General features: G+C 44.2%; 3 protein-coding genes across 6 annotated transcripts in view; all 3 read right to left on the bottom strand.

Moving 5' to 3' along the window:
* Window positions 1–622: 622 nt before the first annotated feature.
* Window positions 623–3,989, bottom strand: LOC310810660 (uncharacterized protein). 3 transcript variants are annotated; one of them, XR_014554444.1, is made up of 6 exons: window positions 3,774–3,989; window positions 3,173–3,321; window positions 2,880–2,965; window positions 2,647–2,671; window positions 2,207–2,251; window positions 623–1,636 (listed from the first exon to the last, which is right to left on the bottom strand). XR_014554444.1 is itself a non-coding variant. In XM_083678506.1 (6 exons), exons 2-6 carry the CDS (start codon window positions 3,182–3,184, stop codon window positions 1,494–1,496), a joined length of 348 nt encoding a protein of 115 aa, XP_083534632.1. In that variant the 5' UTR covers window positions 3,185–3,321; window positions 3,635–3,989; the 3' UTR covers window positions 623–1,493. The 3 variants fall into 3 exon arrangements, 2 of the variants coding, with proteins under 2 accessions (XP_083534632.1, XP_083534631.1); XM_083678506.1 differs by having other exon boundaries at window positions 2,880–3,002; window positions 3,635–3,989; XM_083678505.1 differs by having other exon boundaries at window positions 2,880–3,002.
* A 1,653-nt stretch (window positions 3,990–5,642) lies between these two features.
* il6r (interleukin 6 receptor) lies at window positions 5,643–12,572 on the bottom strand. Of its 2 annotated transcripts, XM_083679605.1 has the most exons (10): window positions 12,355–12,572; window positions 10,065–10,778; window positions 9,695–9,818; window positions 9,251–9,429; window positions 8,958–9,121; window positions 8,679–8,823; window positions 8,097–8,137; window positions 7,824–7,890; window positions 7,012–7,111; window positions 5,643–6,493 (listed from the first exon to the last, which is right to left on the bottom strand). In XM_083679605.1, exons 1-10 carry the CDS (start codon window positions 12,452–12,454, stop codon window positions 6,244–6,246), a joined length of 1,884 nt encoding a protein of 627 aa, XP_083535731.1. In that variant the 5' UTR covers window positions 12,455–12,572; the 3' UTR covers window positions 5,643–6,243. The 2 variants fall into 2 exon arrangements, with proteins under 2 accessions (XP_083535731.1, XP_083535732.1); XM_083679606.1 differs by lacking the exon at window positions 7,824–7,890 and having other exon boundaries at window positions 6,311–6,493.
* A 683-nt stretch (window positions 12,573–13,255) lies between these two features.
* Window positions 13,256–18,274, bottom strand: part of atp8b2 (ATPase phospholipid transporting 8B2) — a gene marked incomplete at its 5' end in the record, with an annotated part of 22,649 nt that continues 17,630 nt past the window's right edge. Inside the window, 5 exons of the mRNA XM_083678721.1 lie at window positions 13,256–15,798; window positions 16,006–16,584; window positions 17,200–17,326; window positions 17,573–17,715; window positions 18,030–18,274. The exon at window positions 18,030–18,274 is cut by the window's right edge and continues 1 nt beyond it. Coding sequence (XP_083534847.1) covers window positions 15,700–15,798; window positions 16,006–16,584; window positions 17,200–17,326; window positions 17,573–17,715; window positions 18,030–18,274 — 1,193 coding nt within the window. The 3' untranslated portion in view covers window positions 13,256–15,699. The remainder of the gene's footprint in view (window positions 15,799–16,005; window positions 16,585–17,199; window positions 17,327–17,572; window positions 17,716–18,029) is intronic.

Genomic DNA, 18,274 nt, shown 5'->3' with positions numbered 1-18,274 from the left:
TTTCCCCGGCATGCACATTGGTACGCACACTTCTGTTAAGTAGGTCAAGTAGTCAAGTAGTGTACAGTTCCAGTATCAAAACTATTATCTATAGCAGAGGTTCTCAACCTTTTTTAGACCAACACCCCCCATACCTGATTACCAACACCCCCGCATTTTGCATGACAGCAGCTTTTCAAAAGACATAGCACTAACAACTGCCATAGTCTTGTAGAAATTAAAACCACACTTTCATAGGGGATGTGGCCTACAGTTACTATAGGACAATTGTGTTGCTTCACCATTCAAAGGCTCTATTCTATTTTTCATACAACCAAGGTTAGATAGTCAGTTCCGCTTTATGCCTTTTATTATACAAGGCGACAACTTCTTGTATTGACAAGGGGACTCATAGAAATGAAACTTATTGGTTCTTATAAGAATTATTACAATTCCTACCTAGAGTTTCCTACCATTTGAACTAGCAGTCTGTGAAACTACTAGTTTATAAGCAGGGAACAGAACAGGGTATTTATACTATTTATGGAGGATAAAACCCTCCAAACTTGAGTTCTTCTTGGTTAGTCACAATCTAGCATACTACATATTTTGTAATCAAGAAACCAAAGTTAATTTTGAGCTCTTTTATTATGACAAGTTGACAGGAATCTTTCAATACACCAAAATCAATGCACAGAGAGATACTCTACACACGACAAACAATACATTAATCATAGGTGTCAAGTTGTCGTCCCTACTTGTGCTCAGGACTGTGTTATTGCAACAGTAAATCACACAGCAGCCAGAAAAAGTTCAACATGAGTCTCAAGTCAAAAGTTCACTATACATTATGTGTGTATAAAGGTTAAATGAAGAGTATCCAATATATCTTATTATTAATAGAAAGTATAAATATAGCATTAATAATCAGATGATCAATTATCACAATCTTCCACATATTACTCAATATTAAACCTGCGGAGAGGTTCAGACTTGCATGATCACAACAATTAGTCTAACTGTATTATGTCAGGATTACTGTTTTATCATTGTTGTATATTGCTAGTTATATATACACATATAATGGAAATCAATATTTATATAAACTATTTATTCAACGTATAGCAATTTCTATATAGAAAAGTATTTCTCTTATAATTTATTATTTATAATATATCATATATATCTTAAACATATAGTAAATATTTCATAAGGTGAAGCAGAAGAGTCTCCGCTTCCACAGCAGAGAGACTTATCACTGCACTTTTACCAAGTCTCAGAGGTTAAAAAGTGCCATCTCATTGATTCTCAAAATGAGATTAAAACATATGTTTCTTTAAAACACTCAATTTAAAACACTTTTTTGTAGTTACAAAGGCATGGCAAGTTTTTCTATATAGCACATTTCATACACAGAGGCAATTCAAAGTGCTTTACATAAAATAGATAAAAAGGAAAGATAAAAAATAATAATGAAAATAAATAAAAGATATTTAAAAAAAAAAGAATAAAAGTCAAACTTGTTCCCAGGTGTTTGGGACTCCGTCCTTGACATCACTGCGATACTTCCTCAGACACAGGACTAGTAGTATCAGGATGGCAATGAAAGTCAAACCAACTGCAGCATAAGACCCTATATGGTTCCTTGGATAAGGACCTGTATGTGGAGAGGAAAAGGAGAGGGTCTGAGCACACAGTGTATTGTACATGTAGGTAGGCCTACTCCCTCAAACATATCTATTGAGCTATGCACAGATCAAATGTACTGGCATTCACTTAAGCATGCTATACTAGGCAGGGCAGTGGAGCATTCTGATTCAAAATTCAGATTTAATTCGCTATTATAACAGACTGGGTTGCAGGCGTGTCTGCTATTATCTGAGAGAGCTGATAATCCATGTTATCTCTGCCTTAACACAGCAGAGCAGCCTAGCAGAATAAACACACCTGAGGATATGCTAACAAATGCTAGCTCCAATTCAGTGAGGGTAAGTGGTTAAGAACCAGAGGTTAAGAGAAAGAAGGAGGAGGTACGCATGTAGTAAAGAGTACGCATGTAGTAAAGAGTACGCATGAGTAAAGCATGTGGAGGCAAATGTTGAGAAAGTTAGAGGGGACATGACCACAGTTTCCAGGAAGTTAATAACATTCATTGGTACAGATGACACTTTTCTTAGAACTCCTAGAGTTAAAATATGCTGCTGATATCAATCTCAACTTGACTCACCTAAAGTGAAATGGACAGGGCTGCTAGGTGTGGTGCTGCAGTTACCTAGGAAACACAAAGGGGATTCCGAATGATTGAATTCCTAGTGGTAAATGTATCACCCTCTTCTTCTAAATACAGAAAGCATCTCACAGATCAATCAACGTACAGTGACTATTTACTGATACGGCAAACATTGTGGTTCTATTTGTTCTGGAGAACAAATACAATCAAAACGATACAATTAAAATGACAATGAATTTACTTTTTAACTGTCAGTGTAGCTCAGCTGCTGGGTATGTGTACGTTGCTGACTCACTAGTGTGTGTGTGTGTGTGTGTGTGTGTGTGTGTGTGTGTGTGTGTGTGTGTCTGGCTGTAACATCTTTTACTCTTAAATCTACCGCAGTATATCTGCAAGCACCTGAAACATGTGTGTGTGTGCTTGTTTGTCATACTTACTGAAACACTCTACATCGGTTATCCACTGAAAGAGAATAAAATATAGTCACAGTCAGTGCAGGATGTGGTCTAGATTTACAGTACCGGCAAGACCGGGCATGTCAGTACAAGACCGGGCATGTCAACCCTCACATGCCATGCTTCTCACTCTCATGCACATTCTCCCACACACACACACACACACACACACACACACACACACACACACACACACACACACACACACACAATACCTGAGGATCTATGCAGTCCACAGAGTGTTTTAGGTTACCCAGGCAGGCATTGGTCGTGATGGACTGATTGGTCAGATCTAGGATAACTTTTGAGTTGTTATTGTTAAAGGTGAGCACAGTGTCCTAAACAAACACACAAAGACAAGATCACAGACAAAAACCAGACAGTCCTTTTCATAAAGCACTGCTGCTGATAAGGATATATGGATACTGAAGCACTACTCTACATGATGAAATATGTACTGTACCAGTCAATGAGTAAACAATCATAAGTGGTTTCATTTGTCACTCACGTTAGGATACATCCATTGTGTGATACACGTGGTTGAAGGAGTTGGCGCTGAGAGATGATAGGTCACTGAACCGTTAGCATGTTTAGTGGCTTCACAGACAAGGGCAGGGGCGATGGCACCTTTCACCAGCTGACCATACACCCCTATGACTGAGAGAGAGAGAGATACAGACAAGTCAACACTTGAGAGAGAAGCTGTACATAAACAGGCCAGACATTTTCAATTGGTTCAGTGTACACAGTTAAGTGCTCTACTTAATTGCTACAATATACAACTGTTGGTTCATGCGGACACACACACACGGTTAGCGCCTCAATTGATAGGCAATGCAACGATCTATCAATTGAGTACTCTAGGGGCCTAATGTCCAAACCGGTTTGAACTGACTGCGACACGGACGGACGGACGGACGGACGGACTAGTAGACTCAAACATGCATGTCGCCTTGATAAAAAAACAGACCTTTAATTTTTCCCACCAGGTCTGAAATCAGAAATCCAGACTAGGAGTCATTGGTCGAAGTGGTTGCACTAAACCAAATTATGACACAACATGAAGAAATCAACTTTTACTAAATTATTAAGTTACTTGATGAATTTACAGTAAAAGATGGCAACCGGTATCCGCATGATCTTGAAGTCTTGTTGAAACTGTAACGTATCAGAACTAGTGAACCCAAGTGCAGCAGAGAAAGAAAGGCAGATAATCCGACAGGAGGTATTCCAGGCTGAGGTCGAAACTCGATAAAGCAGTCCTAAAAAAGCAGATAATCCGACAGGAGTTAGGCAAAGACACAGTCCAAAAACACACGTGGAGTCGAAACCAGGAAACAACGGGCGAGATATTGATGGGATGAAAAGGAATGAAGCAGTATGACGACGAGGAGATGGGCAAGGGGTGTGGATGGCAGGTGTAGATGGTGACGTGAATGATTGGCTGAAGCCTGGATCCACGCCTTCACACTGACTGAGGCTACACACCCAGCTCTCACTGACACGGTTTAAGAGACCGGCCGGCGGCGTAGTGAAATAGCCATAGCCTTGTGGAGAAGCACGTTGTAGGTGTGTCAGTCACACTCTGTCACAGGGGGTTAATACCATTGTTTTATATATTTTTAGGACATTTCTGCTTTATTGGGATAGAGACAGTAGAGATTGACAAGAAGGATGGGAGAGAGAGGAGGGATGACATGCAAGATAGCTCGAGGCTCGGAATCGAACCAGGAACCTTGCGATTACGTGGTAAACGCATTAGTGTGCTACGCCACTAAGCACTCCCCATTGTTTTATATATAGGGGTTAAACTTTATACAGTAAGCTCTTATTGTACGATGTAGAAGTATTTGTCACTTTTCTTTACCTAACTACTGCAGGCTAAGAATGTACCTTCAAAAAACGTAGCGATTAGAATTGTATGGGTTACTTTAGGACTCAGGAGGTAATCCTTATCCTTGGTCAAACAAACAGGACATGGGAGAATAGGGGGGATTGTAGCGGCAGCGGGAAAGGACAGGGCCAGTGTTAATGAGAATGACATCCACTGGAACAGTTAGGTCTAGGTTCTTACAGTTAGAACTGGGGGAGCGGGCAGTCAGCAATGAATTAAGCACATGTTTGGGGACTGTGGTTGACATGAGTTTTTATGGGGGGGCTGTGTTTGTTCTCTTTTTGCTCACAATCCATTCGTATGAGGCTTGTAGACAGACTGAGGTGATATAAACAAACACCTGCTATAGGCAGGGAAATTACAAATCTCAGTTGCTATGCAGACTACTCATCGAGTGGTGCCACTGGGTGTGGCCCAACCATTTTAGAACAATTTCAAAGTTGGGTTTCCCCTTCACACTGCTGCCCACTTCTCTCGTGTTGTCAAACTAGTTCATGTGCAGGCTAGGCTAGTGTGACATCTGGTGGATTGAATGCAAATGCTTCGATGAGACTAATTCATTAAGGTTGCAAATATCACACCCAGTTCTTCTGCCTTTTTTCTCTTTTTGCTCACAATCCATTCTTATGAGGCATGTAGACAGACAGATTGAACACCAGACGAGCGGCAGCATTCTGTTATGAGCTGCAGAGGTCTGATGGCGGAGGCCCGGCCCGGCCAAGAGTGCGTTGCAGTAGTCAAGGCGAGAGATCACAAGTGTCTGGACTAAGAGTTGTGCTGCTTCTCTGGTGAGGAATGGACATATCCTTCTGATGTTGTACAGAAAGAATCTACAGGAGCATGCTGTCGCTGTGATGTTCGCCACACACGTCACACAGGATAAGTGGTTGACATGAACTGAACTCACTGTATTCATATAGATTAGATGGAGAATTGTCCAAGCAGCATCAGGGTTGTGAGTTTGATTCTATCTTTAACCATAGATGCACAGTTATAGTCATTGTACCACCAACTGGTAAAAAGTGAGTATTGTGTGTAGGACTGCATTATTCAAATGAAGTGTCTTAACACAAGTTTATTCAAAACTATTTCTTTATTTGGACAATAATATTCACAAAACATAATACTTTTCATAAACAAAACAATTTATATACTGGCTCATTATTTCCAAATATAATGGAAAAAAACATATAGTACATCCATGGACAGTGTGTGTGCAAGAACAGAATAGGCCTACTGAAGCTAACTAGTAGACAGCTTTTCAGGTATTTTGAGAAGTAAGAAGGAGTGGTGTGTAATGTGTATTGTGTGTGTGTGTTTCCTATGTGAATGTGTCTCTCAACATGGAGCATGAGTGTCTGTATTGTATGAGTGTGTGTGTGTGTGTGTGTGCAGTCATTCACAGAAGTGTATCGGTGTAGAGTCTCCAACACCATATTAATCACAGTGCAAGAGCTTCCTTTTATCAGCAATCAGTGCTAAGATGAATGAGTATGATGTTAGGCCCCTCCTCTGGTGTGTCTTGAAGGAACCACATAGGTGAAAGCTACAGTATATGGTGATGGTTTCATAGGTGTTCTATGGATCAAGGGGAGCTTCTATTACATTGCTAACACCTATTCAGTTCTTTCAGATCTCCAGACACCATTGGGATAGGAGGAAAGGCGTCTAGGATTGTTTTCACATCATTCCCTTGGGACCAGAAAATAGCTTGTGTTGTTGAAGTGAATGACCTCCCTCCTACTTTCCTCCTTGTCTCCCTCCTCCTCCTCCTCTTCCTGGGGGAGGGGCTCCCTGTAATGTGGGGGGTCAAAGTTCACAAGGGCATGCCCTTCCTGGGGAAGTGGAGGTGGAGCTGGAACCGGGGGGGAGGAGGGGTCCGAGGAGGAAACGGGACTTAGACTCCAGAATTTTGACATGAACCGCTTCCTGTGTCTGAGAGAGAGAGAGTGTAAAGGACTCAATGTAACCAATTTTAGGGCTTCCATCTAACCTGGAGGGACTCCATGTAATTTCCATCAGAAAATATCCCCTCATTAGGAAAACAACATTTGTCATTACATTGTACAAGGGAATTGTTTTTGTTCTGTTTTTGAAATAATATATCAGAGATACAGTTAAGATGGGATACTCTAAAAAGAGACATGTAGTATTTAGGGTTGATAATTTACAGGCAGGTCTAGTATGTTTCCATTCATCCCCTTTAGGATTACCAGTTCTATAGAAGTTTTGCAACCTCAAAAGGAAGTAATGAAATTGATGCTCCTCAAACCTTCACTACACCAAACTATTCAGTGGGGGGAAAGGGTGAACAATTGTTATCAAGAACAGAATAAGAAACAACCATGCCTTCACACTGAAACTGTGGGAGTATACTAGAAGTTCTAACTGTCATATTGAAGATATTGAGGATGGTAGGATAGGAGAGGTGAAGAATGAGAGGGCAGGTTTACCTGAGCAGGTAGGCAGAGAGCAGCGTGATTGACAGCAGAATACAGGAAACAAAGACCCACAGGACATAAGGCCACACCTCCTCTGCAGCACCATGAGACCCTGAGACGGAAGGAGTTGAAGAAGTGGGAGAGACGTGGAGGGAGAGAGGGAGAGGGGGATGCAGAGAGTGGTAGTGAGAGGTCAGATCATACTGTAGATATATTATGAATAATAATAATAAATTGTATTAATAGTTTCTTTTCTCTGTGTCAAATCAGACCACATTGTATGTATATGTATGACATTGAGTGAGTTGGGGGTTATGGGTGTGTGTGTGTGTGTGTGTGTGTGGGGTGGGGGGGTGTGTGTGTGTGTGTGTGTATGTATGTGTGTGTGTGTGTGTGAGTGGGGTGGGGGGTGGGTGTGTGTGTGTGTATGTGTGAGTGCCATGCAGCTGGTACGCATAGCAGTGTGTCCAAGACGATGCTTTTTGTTTCCATAAGTCTAGGCATCCATCCTTTGATATATTTGGGCTCTTTGAATGAAATGCTTTACTGTACCCACAAAACCCCAAAATGTGTGTGTGTGTGTGTGCATGCTTGTGTACAATAACATAAAGAGAGAACGTAGGGTGTGAGTGGAGTTGGGCCAAGCTCTCTGTACTTCCTGGTGCACGTTTGGGCTTCCTGTTTAAACTCCCTGAGGTTCTGATTCTAAAAACAGGGGAATTCTGATACTAAACCCCTCCCCCTTCTCTCTTTCTTTCTTTATTTCTTTCTCTCTCTCTCTCTCTCACACACACACACACACACACAAACTCTCTTGTTCTTACCACTGACTTTCTTTTCTTCTATCATGCCAGAGCCCTCATCAGCCTCCTCCGGGTAGAAGAAGGAGTTCTGCAGGGTGTATAGTACAAGAGAGGTATGAGTGTGTGTGTGTGTGTGTGTGTGTGTGTGTGTGTGTGTGTGTGTGTGTATGTGTGTGGGTATACAGTAGGTGTGTGTGTGTGTGTGTGTGTGTGTGTGTGTGTGTGTGTGTGTGTGAGTGAGAGAGAGAGAGAGAGAAGGAGAGAGAGTGTGAGAGAGAAAGAGAGAGAGCTTACCATAGTAGTAGAAAGATCACTTGGGACAGTAGGAACAGGTGCTGTAAGAATAGACATATATCAGTTGTATACATTTAAAAAAGTACACTACACTAACACATTTCATGCCAACATTTACTGGCATAGTGGAGTGTGCGTGTGTGTGTGTGTGTGTGTGTGTGTGTGTGTGTGTGTGTGTGTGTGTGTGTGTGTGCACACGCTGAAAGTTCATCATGTCAATCAGAGGGATGGCACTGTAGTGTTGGGTACCAGAGCCCACTCTGCATCTGTGTGTGTGTACGTGTATTTGTGTGTGTGTGTGTGTGTGTGTGTGTATGTGTTTGGTACCGTACAGTAGGTCTCTCCAGATCACAAAGATGCAGGAAGGAACACTGAAGCCTCCCTCTCAGGTTGTCATGACTACCTTTGTCTGTGAGCAGTAGTTTCCTTCACATCATTCCATTCCTAGTAGCACTGGACCTAGGCAGCTACAGTTTATATACTCTGTGTGTGTCTCTAGGTGAGTGTTTATGTGCGTAAGGTATAGTGTGCTGTATGTGTGTGTGTGTGTTTGTGTGTGTGTGTGTGTGTGTGTCTAGTTACCTGTCCATGTATGTGCGTAGACTGGTTGACTCCATTCGCTCCACTGGCCTTCAAACTCTTCTTTAGCTCTGAGCTGTACCACATACTCTACCCCAGGCAATGCATCATTTATGATGCATTTCCGGGTTTGGGTGTAGTTCTCTATCTAGATACACACACACACACACACACACACACACACCAATGTGAAAAACAACTCACACACACACACGTGAAAAACAACTCAAACACACACACATGCACGCACGCACGCACACCCACACCCACACCCACACACACCTGCTGTGTTCCACGAGGCAGGGGTTGGTAGCGTAGCTGATACTGCAGGATGAAATAGGCATCTCTATCCTTCCAGGAACAAGGGTAAGCCCAGCTCACCCTCAGCCTCCTCTCCTGACCCTCCTCCCCATGGACCACCACCGCAGAGGGGGGGTCTGGCTTGACTAAAAGAGGGGGGTTGAGAGGGTCCTGGTTGGTGATGCACTTATACACACTTACACACACACTTACACTTACACACACACTTACACGCACGCACGCACGCACGCACGCAAGCAAGCACACACACTTACTAATGTCCCAGGGTTGGAAGTTTAACAGAGGGCTGGTGATGTTGCCGGCGATATTGGTGACACACAGGTACAACAGGTGTTTCACTCTCAGCTCCTCCACACCTCCGTTGAGAGCACACCAACACCGTGAGAGCGGAGGAGAGTAGGAACAGTTGGCACGAGAGAACCAACCTGAGTCACTGACAGACAGCAAAAGAGAGAGAGAGTTATGGTTACACTTCTTTATTCTACAGGGTTAGACACACAGATACCCAGAACAGGCCTTCACCAAACCTCTACAACTGCCCTTGAGAACTTGAGCTGTATACCCTACAACATTCTACCCATGCTTGAAGAGGAGGATGAGAAGGAGGAAGAGGAGAGGAACAAGAGGACGAGATGGAGGGAGGAGGAGAAAAGAAAGCAAAGGAGGAGGCGGGTGAGGAACATGATGTGTGCTCTCACCCTTTGCTGAGGAGGAGGTAACAGTCAGGACGCGGAGTCACAGGCTGACTGGCCGGCCACTCACAGCGGATCTTACTGCTGGGGGATCTCTGATAGCATGACAGAGTAGGCTGCTCTGGAGGAACTGTGGGAGGGAGAGGGAGAGGGAGAGGGAGAAGGAGAGAGAGAGAGAGAGAGAGAGAGAGAGAGAGAGAGAGAGGTAAAGAGAATGAGAGAGGTAAAGAGAAAATGAGGTAATTAGAACAGTGAGAAAGACATGATGAGTGTGGGCCTTGTTTTCATTTACAAACACAGCCAGGTTGTAAATCAGGTGGTAAATGTGATAAATGCTCATAGAGCCAGCCACTGTGACATCCTCATCATGACTCACCTGCTACCACTACTCTGAGTGAGGAGAGCACTGTGCCCTCGCGATGGCAGCTGTACTTCCCTGAGTCAACTTCCATCAGAGAAGACAGCATCAGACTGCCAGCTCTCCTCCCCAACACAACTCCTCCTCCTCCTCGTCCTCCTGTTCCTTCTCCTCTCAGAGGCCTCCCGTTCAGTCGCCACTCTGGCCTCCCCCTCAGCCCCCTCACCACCCTTCCCCCCTCCTCATAGTCATCCTCACTGCCATCCTGAGGCCACCAATCAGAGGGCGTCCCAGTCTCAGCCCCTCCCACTCCACTCATACTGGTTGGCTGGGGTATTGGCCCAGTAGGAGGGACCTGGTTTTGAGTATCTATGTATCCCGAGTGATTGGCAGTGTTAATGTCCTCGGTCCCTCCACTCCTTTTGCCCTTCACGGTAACACTTCTGATGGAGGGGTGTGTTCCACTAACACCGGTGTGTAATCCAGTAGTAACACCGTCTTCTGCATTAATGGTAGCATCCGTTCTGGTAGTGACAGTGGCGTGTGCTTTGTGAACATTTGTATCTGTAACGCTGGTGTCCCATCTGTTAACACTACCAGCTGTGTTGGTCTGGGGGTTGTTGTGATCTGCTCTGATGATAGTTACCTTCACCCCATCTACCTCCACCCAGCCACTGCAGCCCAGGACCAGCTCACTGCCTGGGGGTAACACCAGCACACCGGGAGGGGGGTCTGGAGGGAGAGAGAAAAGACAGGACCAGTCAAACAGTGCCCAGAGAGAGAGAGACACACACACACACACACACACACACACACACACACACACACACACACACACACACACACACACACACACACACACACACACACACACACACACACACACACACAAACACACACATGATCATTCAACACTGTATTTAACATATTGAATTATTGTACTGCAAAGAATGACAGTAGCAAAGGATGGGTGTCTGAACCTGTGTGAGTCTTGTCTGTATACTATGCTATGTGTGAGTGTGTGTTTCAGTGTGTGTGTCTCTTATCTATCATTGTGTGAGTACAGATTGTGGTTTACTGGGTTACAAAGATAGAGGGGACACATTGCATAACTAATAATCCGCTCCTCTCTCACTTCCTCTTTCAACAACCCACTCCCTCCATCCATCCAATGTGCATAGCTGAGACGCAGGAGAGAACATCTGCCCGTTATCGTTCACTGACAGGACCTTCTTTAATTAGAAAAAATAACAGAACAGGAGAAATCCCATAAGGCTACTACTGCACACTTTCGGGAGACGATCGCTAGCCACAAATCATAACTGAAAAACAGCAACAATGGCAACTGCTGATAATGTGAAATAAACACTACAGATAGCATTACATTTGGGGTTTTGACAGATCTTGTGATAAGTGCGACATTCGGTAGTTGTTTACCCACGCGTATAAGTAAACAAGCCATTTGCTCAAGGCCTTGAACACACAGACCAAACACCAATACTAGTCCAAGGTCTCTAATTCATGTAGGAGTCCCTGCTTTTAGAGTTCTTAAAGTCACAGTCTGTAAGATTTCCTGAAATGTAAACTAATTGAGTATACATACACTTGCGGTAGGTGGCCCACTCTTGGGGAGGTATTTCCATATTTATTGTCTGAACTTGTACTGGCCAAAGGATAAGATTTGTCTTCACAAAAGTTGAATTCCCATGAGACCAGTAACTGATGATGATGACCATGTGCTATTTATGTTGTCATTTACCCCCAAAAATAAAATCTATTGACATTGAATCACAGTCTTGAATTTGTTCTGTTCTGTTCTGGTAATTTAAATGTATGATATACAGAATCCCATTGATTGAAATAATATTACTAAAATAAAATTCCTGAAATAAAATTCCTAAAGAGCTTAGTGCAACGGTCTTACCCTATAATCTTTTTCATATTTGTCTTCCACATTTGTGTTTATTTGTGTTAATAAACATTGTATTTGTGAATAAACAATGTAAATGTTTCAACGTAATGAACTAGTAGTCCTTGCATGCAGAGCTCTGTTTCTAAATTCAAGAGTGGTCACATCTTCCCCAGGCCCAGCTCTCAACTTTATACCAAAACAAGTGGGGGCCAGTTAATTGGCTGAACAACTTGTACCTTTAAAGGGATTCAGACATCTAGATGGACTGCGGAGTGCACACTTGCGCAAAAAACCCCATCTTTCTCCAGACACAAAATAAGTGACGGGAACGTGTGACAGTTGGTCTGACAGCACCAAGAAAAAGAGAGGAGATGAATCAGAAATTAATGATCTCACCTTTCCGAGGACAAGTCCCCTCCATAAAGCAGTGTACTGAGAGCGCAGTGAGCGCACACAGGAGCAGCATACGAGTCATCTCTGTTTCATCTATAATCATCACCCAAATATCTCCTACTCACTAACTGCCGCTGTACAGTAAGTTCCATAGAAATACCAGCTGCGGCTCTATTATCAGTACATTGGTGGAAAAAAGTTAAATCCAGCAAACTTGAAACAAGTTGGTCTCTGAAAGGGTCTTCTCCTGATGCTCTGTCTTCATGTTATGAGCTGGCAATTTGCATAGATAATAATACCACCTGGTCGCAAAAAAAGAGAACGGTTTGGCAAGGGGGAGGCACCAACTAATATAACCTTCCCTTTTCCTTCGTTCTCAGTTTCTGTCGTTTAGAAATCCGCTATTGCGAAAATGTAGTCCTTCCCCCTTTTAAGCTCCTTCTAGAGAAACGGCGATAACATTGGATAGGTCGTGCGACTCCCAAAGATCATGTACGAATCATAGACATACTGTAGATATCATTAGTATGACGCATTTGAGAGCCACTATCCACGAGTCAAAACAAACACTGGACAATGGACAGATTTTCACTTTTTCCTCTGAGCTAGATGAAAGCCTTGTAGACCTACGTGACTTATTCCAAACTTCTAAAAATAACACCCCAAATGTTTTTGTTATTATTCTGTTTCATATTCTGATGCTTCCTCTTTATGAAACATCTTTTTCAAGAAACACCCAGGTGTGAAAAAACAAGTGTGAACACCCAAGTTCATAGCAGTTCCGTTTGTAAAGCTTTAGAGCATGACATTCAGTCATCCTAGAAATCAGACCCAAATAGAGACAGTGTGTTTTCCTCCAGAGAGAATGGGAGGACATTTTTTTTAATTTATTGACCACCGTCCATAAACTCCATTTCACCTCCCCTCTGAGACCCAGACTTTGACATGAGTGATAAGAACATTTAAACAACCTCTTCTCAGTTTTCAGAGACCACACTAAAGTTCTGCTGTTTTATCTCAACAGCTACTATGTTTATGACAGAGTAGGTTGAAGTTGGCAAAAACATAATCTATGGTCAGCTTTGTGTTTTCCCTCCTAATAGTTAGGATTTGAGAAGATGTTTAAACTGACCTTAGATCTGTGTTCTACCCAGAGTGTCGACAACACTGTGAGGACCATTTTACTGTCAGATGTTGTCATCTTCTGAGCTGCATGATTAGATGGATAAGGATTTGATTGTTCATCAACATTAAGGCTTGTATGCACATCCCCCTCCCTGTACTATAGCCTCTGAACCAGTGAAGCTGTTTGCAGGTTACGAGATACAACAGCACACTATACTCATCACATTCACATACAAACGTAAGATGGTCCCCACACACAGTCCCATTGCCCCAAAGTCCGCCCCAAAGTAACATGGAGGTTCATGGTTGGCTTGATTCCAGAGGAGGTGTCCGTTTCCTTTTCATGTGGGTCAAATATCTGTAGGCCCCTAGTCAGACCACCTGGGGCCTAATAGTGGGTGCACTCCATAGCGCTCGCCCAGTGACCAGGTAAGCAGAGTGGTGCACTCTGACACTCTACATGGACATACATTTACTATGCTGCTCAGCTCGTTCAGGGAGTGAGGCGAGCTGATTTGAATGCAACAACTGTCTGTAAGATGTTCAGACAACGTTGTGGGAAATTGGGCTAGGAGGGAGGAGAAGTCTCTCTGAGCACAGTTCACAGTTCACACTGGGACGCCATATACACACCAATATGGTGCAGAGGAGGAGGAAGAATAGGAAGAGGAGGAAGGAGAGGAAGAAGGAGAGGACGACGGGGAAGAGAGAGTAGTCTTGATGTGTCCCATGAGGTTAAGATGGCGTTCTCACTGAGAACTATAGTGAACACAGAGACTCATGATCTATATAACAGCAAAGATCACTACAATTGGCTGAACCTCCCAGTGTCCTGCCTAGTAATTGGCTGATTTTTTCACAAGAAGACATACAGAATGTATACATTGTGTATGTATGGCAATCAGACTGGATGAACAGTCAGAGACTTCCATACCTGTACACAGTCAGTCAAAGAGGACATTACAGAGTCATGACAGAACAATAAATCAATGCAAACACCAAAGAGACCAAATGGATGAGAATGTAAAGTAACATAAAGGGCTTGAGAGATTGAATCATAAAAAAGGAAATAGCTTTCTCAAGATTCTTTCTATTCTTTAATTTGAAGTTTCTGTGATATGGTTCTAGAGCCATTCTGATATGTATCTATCACTCTCGTGATATGGTTCTAGAGCCATTCTGATATGTATCTATCACTCTCGTGATATGGTTCTAGAGCCATTCTGATACGGTTCTTTCACTCTTGTGATATGGTTCTAGAGCCATTATGATACAGTTCTTTCACTCTTGTGATATGGTTCTAGAGCCATTATGATACAGTTCTTTCACTCTTGTGATATGGTTCTAGAGCCATTATGATACGGCTCTTTCATTCTCGTGATATGGTTCTAGCCGTTCCTTTTACAATAGGGTTTTAGAGCAATTTTTCTTGCTCTCAAATTTCTGAATGAAAAGCACTCTTTGGCATTGGTTTATAATGGGTGTGTTTTTTTGAGTGGCACGAGCATACTCTGTATCTCTCCAACAAAAGTAAACCGTAATGTTGACGATTAAAAACCACTCAGTCTGCAAACTTGACTTCCTAATCTAGGTTTTGAGTGTCTACCTTGATCATCACATCTGTACCTTTCCTCACCAAGCTATTGTTTTCAAGCTGATATTATGTTATGGTGATCTAGGAATCATTTCATGTAGTCAATTCTGAATGTTGTGTATTGGGCAGAGTTCCTGTCTGTTAAGTCTAGAGGATGGTTTCTCTATGTGTCCCTGTGGGATGGTGTTTGGTGTTGTTGATGGTTTCTCTCGTGTCCTTCACAGCTTCTGTGTCCTTCTCCACATTGGTTGAGACACAAAGAGTGGGTTGTTGTTTGGACTGTGTATGTCTTTCACAACTACAACCTCCACATGTCTTTCACACATTGACCCCATATGTGTGTTCTCACCGACGTCTCCCAAACAAAAAAGCACATGAATGCCAGTGTTTGTCGATGCAGCTGCACACATTTGCACTTATCACATCCTGTTTGTGTGTGTGTGTGTGTGTGTGTGTGTGTGTGTGTGTGTGTGTGTGTGTGGGTGTGTGCAGTTCTTCAGCCAAAAATGGACTTTGGTTCTCTTCCAATGACTAGAGGAGTACCATTCCAAACATTTCAAGCTCAGTGTTCTTGAAGTATTCCAAGAGAATTTAGTGGAATACAACAGTTCAACTGTCGTCTGTCCATCTCACTCTGCTTGGCTGGTTTCCTTGGCTACGGGGGGTGGGCCTGGGCTGCTGGCTCCGCTGATGCGAGCTGCAACACCCCTCCACCCAAACAATGCCTCCTATTGGACAGGAAGAGACGAGAGTTATTGTGTGTAAGGGGGAATAGGGTTGAATGTGTGAGAGTGAATGAATGCAAGTGTGTGTGTGTGTGTGATGTTGGAAGTGAATGTGACTATGTGATTAAATGGGGTTGTGTAAGTGAATATAGAAGTGAATAAGGTTCCCATGAGTGTATAAGTGAGTAATAGTAATGTGGACTATCTTACCTGTACGGCCCCAAAGCTGAGGGCCCAGCCTCCGACTGAGTCTCCCCCAGGACTCCTCACAGTGGTGGGGGTGATAGTACCAGCACAGGGGGCCTGGACTGGAGCTTGGGCTGGAGGAGTATTTGAGGGAGGGACAGGAGCAGTCTGTGTATGTTGGACAGGTGGTGTGTGTAGAACCTCCTCTAGGGGTGTGTCCTGTGACCCCCCCAGGAGTGACGATGAATTCGAGAGAGGCGGAGCCGATCCGGATACATAACTGGGCGCTGGGCTACACTCTCCCGAGGCGCTCTGAGGAGTGTGTGTGTGTGAGTGTTTCTTCTTGCGAAGTGTGTCGATCCAGCTGGAGCTGTGTCGCGAGGCGAAGGTGGCCAGGGCCAGAGAGGACAGTCTCATGTTTTTCCCTGAGGTGATCAGCTCTCCGAAGCCCTCCTGGTGGGCGAAGGCGTAACCCGACCTCCTGGACCCGCCCCTGGCCCCCAGACGACCCTCAGACACGCCCCCGACACCACCTCGGACGCCGCCCACACCACGCCCTGCAGGCTTGCGCTTCTTCTGACGGACCAGCTGGGTGTAGCGCACCTGGAGATGGATGGGGGGAGAATGAGAGAAGGGAGAGAGAGGGATGAGAGAGAGAAGGGGGGATGGAGAAGAAAAAAGAAGGGAGGTGGAGAGAGATGAGGCAGGGGAGGAGACATGAAAGAGCGATATCAAGGATAGGAGGAATGAGGGAGAGAGACAAACAGACAGAGTGAATAGATACAGGAAAAGAGAGTCAGAGGAGGAAGTTCTTTATAGACTCTATATTCATTGGTTACAATAACTCTATAATGGGGTCATAGTGGTGTGTGGGTGGTGTGGTAACAACACCTGTTCTAGAGGGCATGAGGATAGTGTAAGGGGAGTAGACTAATGTCTTTAGGATGGGCCAGAGAGTAGACAGACCCATTCTTTGTGTCAATATTTGCTGGGTGCAGATAGAACATGGGGTACAGAGAGGGGTGACAGTAATATAGTTAATCATCGGCAGAGTGAGAGGGCATTGGACTGAATTGAGAGAGAAAACAGGAAGCATGACTGATGAAAGAGACACAACTGCCAGAGTCACAGACAGGGCTAGTTGATAGTGGACACATGGATTGGAATTGAGGCCCAGTTAGTGTGTGCATGTGTGTGTGTTTGTGAGGGTATTCGTACCGTGTCGGAGAGCTGGGGTTTGAGGTCCAGTTTGAGGAAGCGGAATGCCAGCACTGGGACAATGCAGATCACCGTTGCCAAGGCGATGGTCAGCCACACCACCGGCTGAACCAGTGTGCTCTGGGCACTACCTACAATACACACACACACACACACACACACACACACACACACACACACACACACACACACACACACACAAATAGGTGTGAAACAAGCATTCAAGCTGTTACGTCATTGATCCTTATCTTGAGGTAATCTGAAAGGTCACAACCTAGAGTCTAAATCTTTCCATTGTAAAAGCCTGATGTGTATTCAGTGATCTCTACCAGTCTTCCATAGTGGCGTGTGTGTGTGTGTGTGTGTGAGACACTGACCTACGAAGTGGAACTGCTTGGGGAAGATGCTGAAGAGCGTCTCGCTGTGCATGGCAAACATGATGGTGAAGAAGGAACCCAGAGATCCCCACACAAAGAAATGGTTTATAGCTGTCCAATAACCTGTGTCCAGAGCAATCTACAGAGAGAGAGAGAGAGAGAGAGAGAGAGAGAGAGAGAGAGAAAGTTATTAGATGAGGTTGTTAAATGAGGTAGAGAGAGAGAGAAAGTTGTTGAGAGATGTTGTTAAATGAGGTAAAAGACGTTATTCAGTGTGTCCAATGAGGTGTCAACATCACATTACTTAGGTTGCTTTCCACATTACATAGAGGCATAGCAGCTGTATACTATAACTCCATGAAATACTCCAGATACAAACACCATTTCTCTGGGAGCTGGGGAAGTCACAGCTAATGAACCGTGAAACCATGCAGAGTCCAGTCCCCCTCTCACCTGCACACTGACGACGATGACGAGGGCGGTAGCCGTGGTAACGGCGAAGGTCTGGTAGTCGGCGAGGGGTTCTCCGGTGCCCTGGGTGGCATGGGAGAGGACGGCGTACGGCACGAAGAACAACACCACAGAGGTGTAGATTCCCTGGGAGATGCAGATGAAGAACTCTCTCTTGTTGAACAGCAGGTTGAGCTGGCCGGGCTCATAGAGCTTAGGATACTCCAGACTCCTCTGCTCAGGTACAT

This window comes from Argentina silus, assembly GCF_951799395.1.
Source record: "Argentina silus genome assembly, chromosome: 10".
Taxonomy (NCBI): Eukaryota; Metazoa; Chordata; class Actinopteri; order Argentiniformes; family Argentinidae; genus Argentina; species Argentina silus.
The sequence above is the reverse complement of the archived record's forward strand: the minus strand, read 5'-3'. Positions and strand labels throughout refer to the sequence as shown.

Excerpts from the sequence above, each read along its gene's own strand:
- il6r (XM_083679605.1), bottom strand. The coding sequence starts at position 12,454 with ATGATTATAGATGAAACAGAGATGACTCGTATGCTGCTCCTGTGTGCG. Across the intron at positions 9,819-10,064 it reads ACTCAGAGTAGTGGTAGCAG|TTCCTCCAGAGCAGCCTACT; the intron begins GTGAGTCATGAT and ends TCCCTCCCACAG. Across the intron at positions 9,122-9,250 it reads CTTCCAACCCTGGGACATTA|TCAAGCCAGACCCCCCCTCT; the intron begins GTAAGTGTGTGT and ends CCCCTCTTTTAG.
- LOC310810660 (XM_083678505.1), bottom strand. The coding sequence starts at position 3,801 with ATGCGGATACCGGTTGCCATCTTTTACT. Across the intron at positions 3,322-3,773 it reads ACCGGTTGCCATCTTTTACT|TCATAGGGGTGTATGGTCAG; the intron begins GTAAATTCATCA and ends TCTCTCTCTCAG. Across the intron at positions 3,003-3,172 it reads CACAATGGATGTATCCTAAC|GACACTGTGCTCACCTTTAA; the intron begins GTGAGTGACAAA and ends GTGTTTGTTTAG.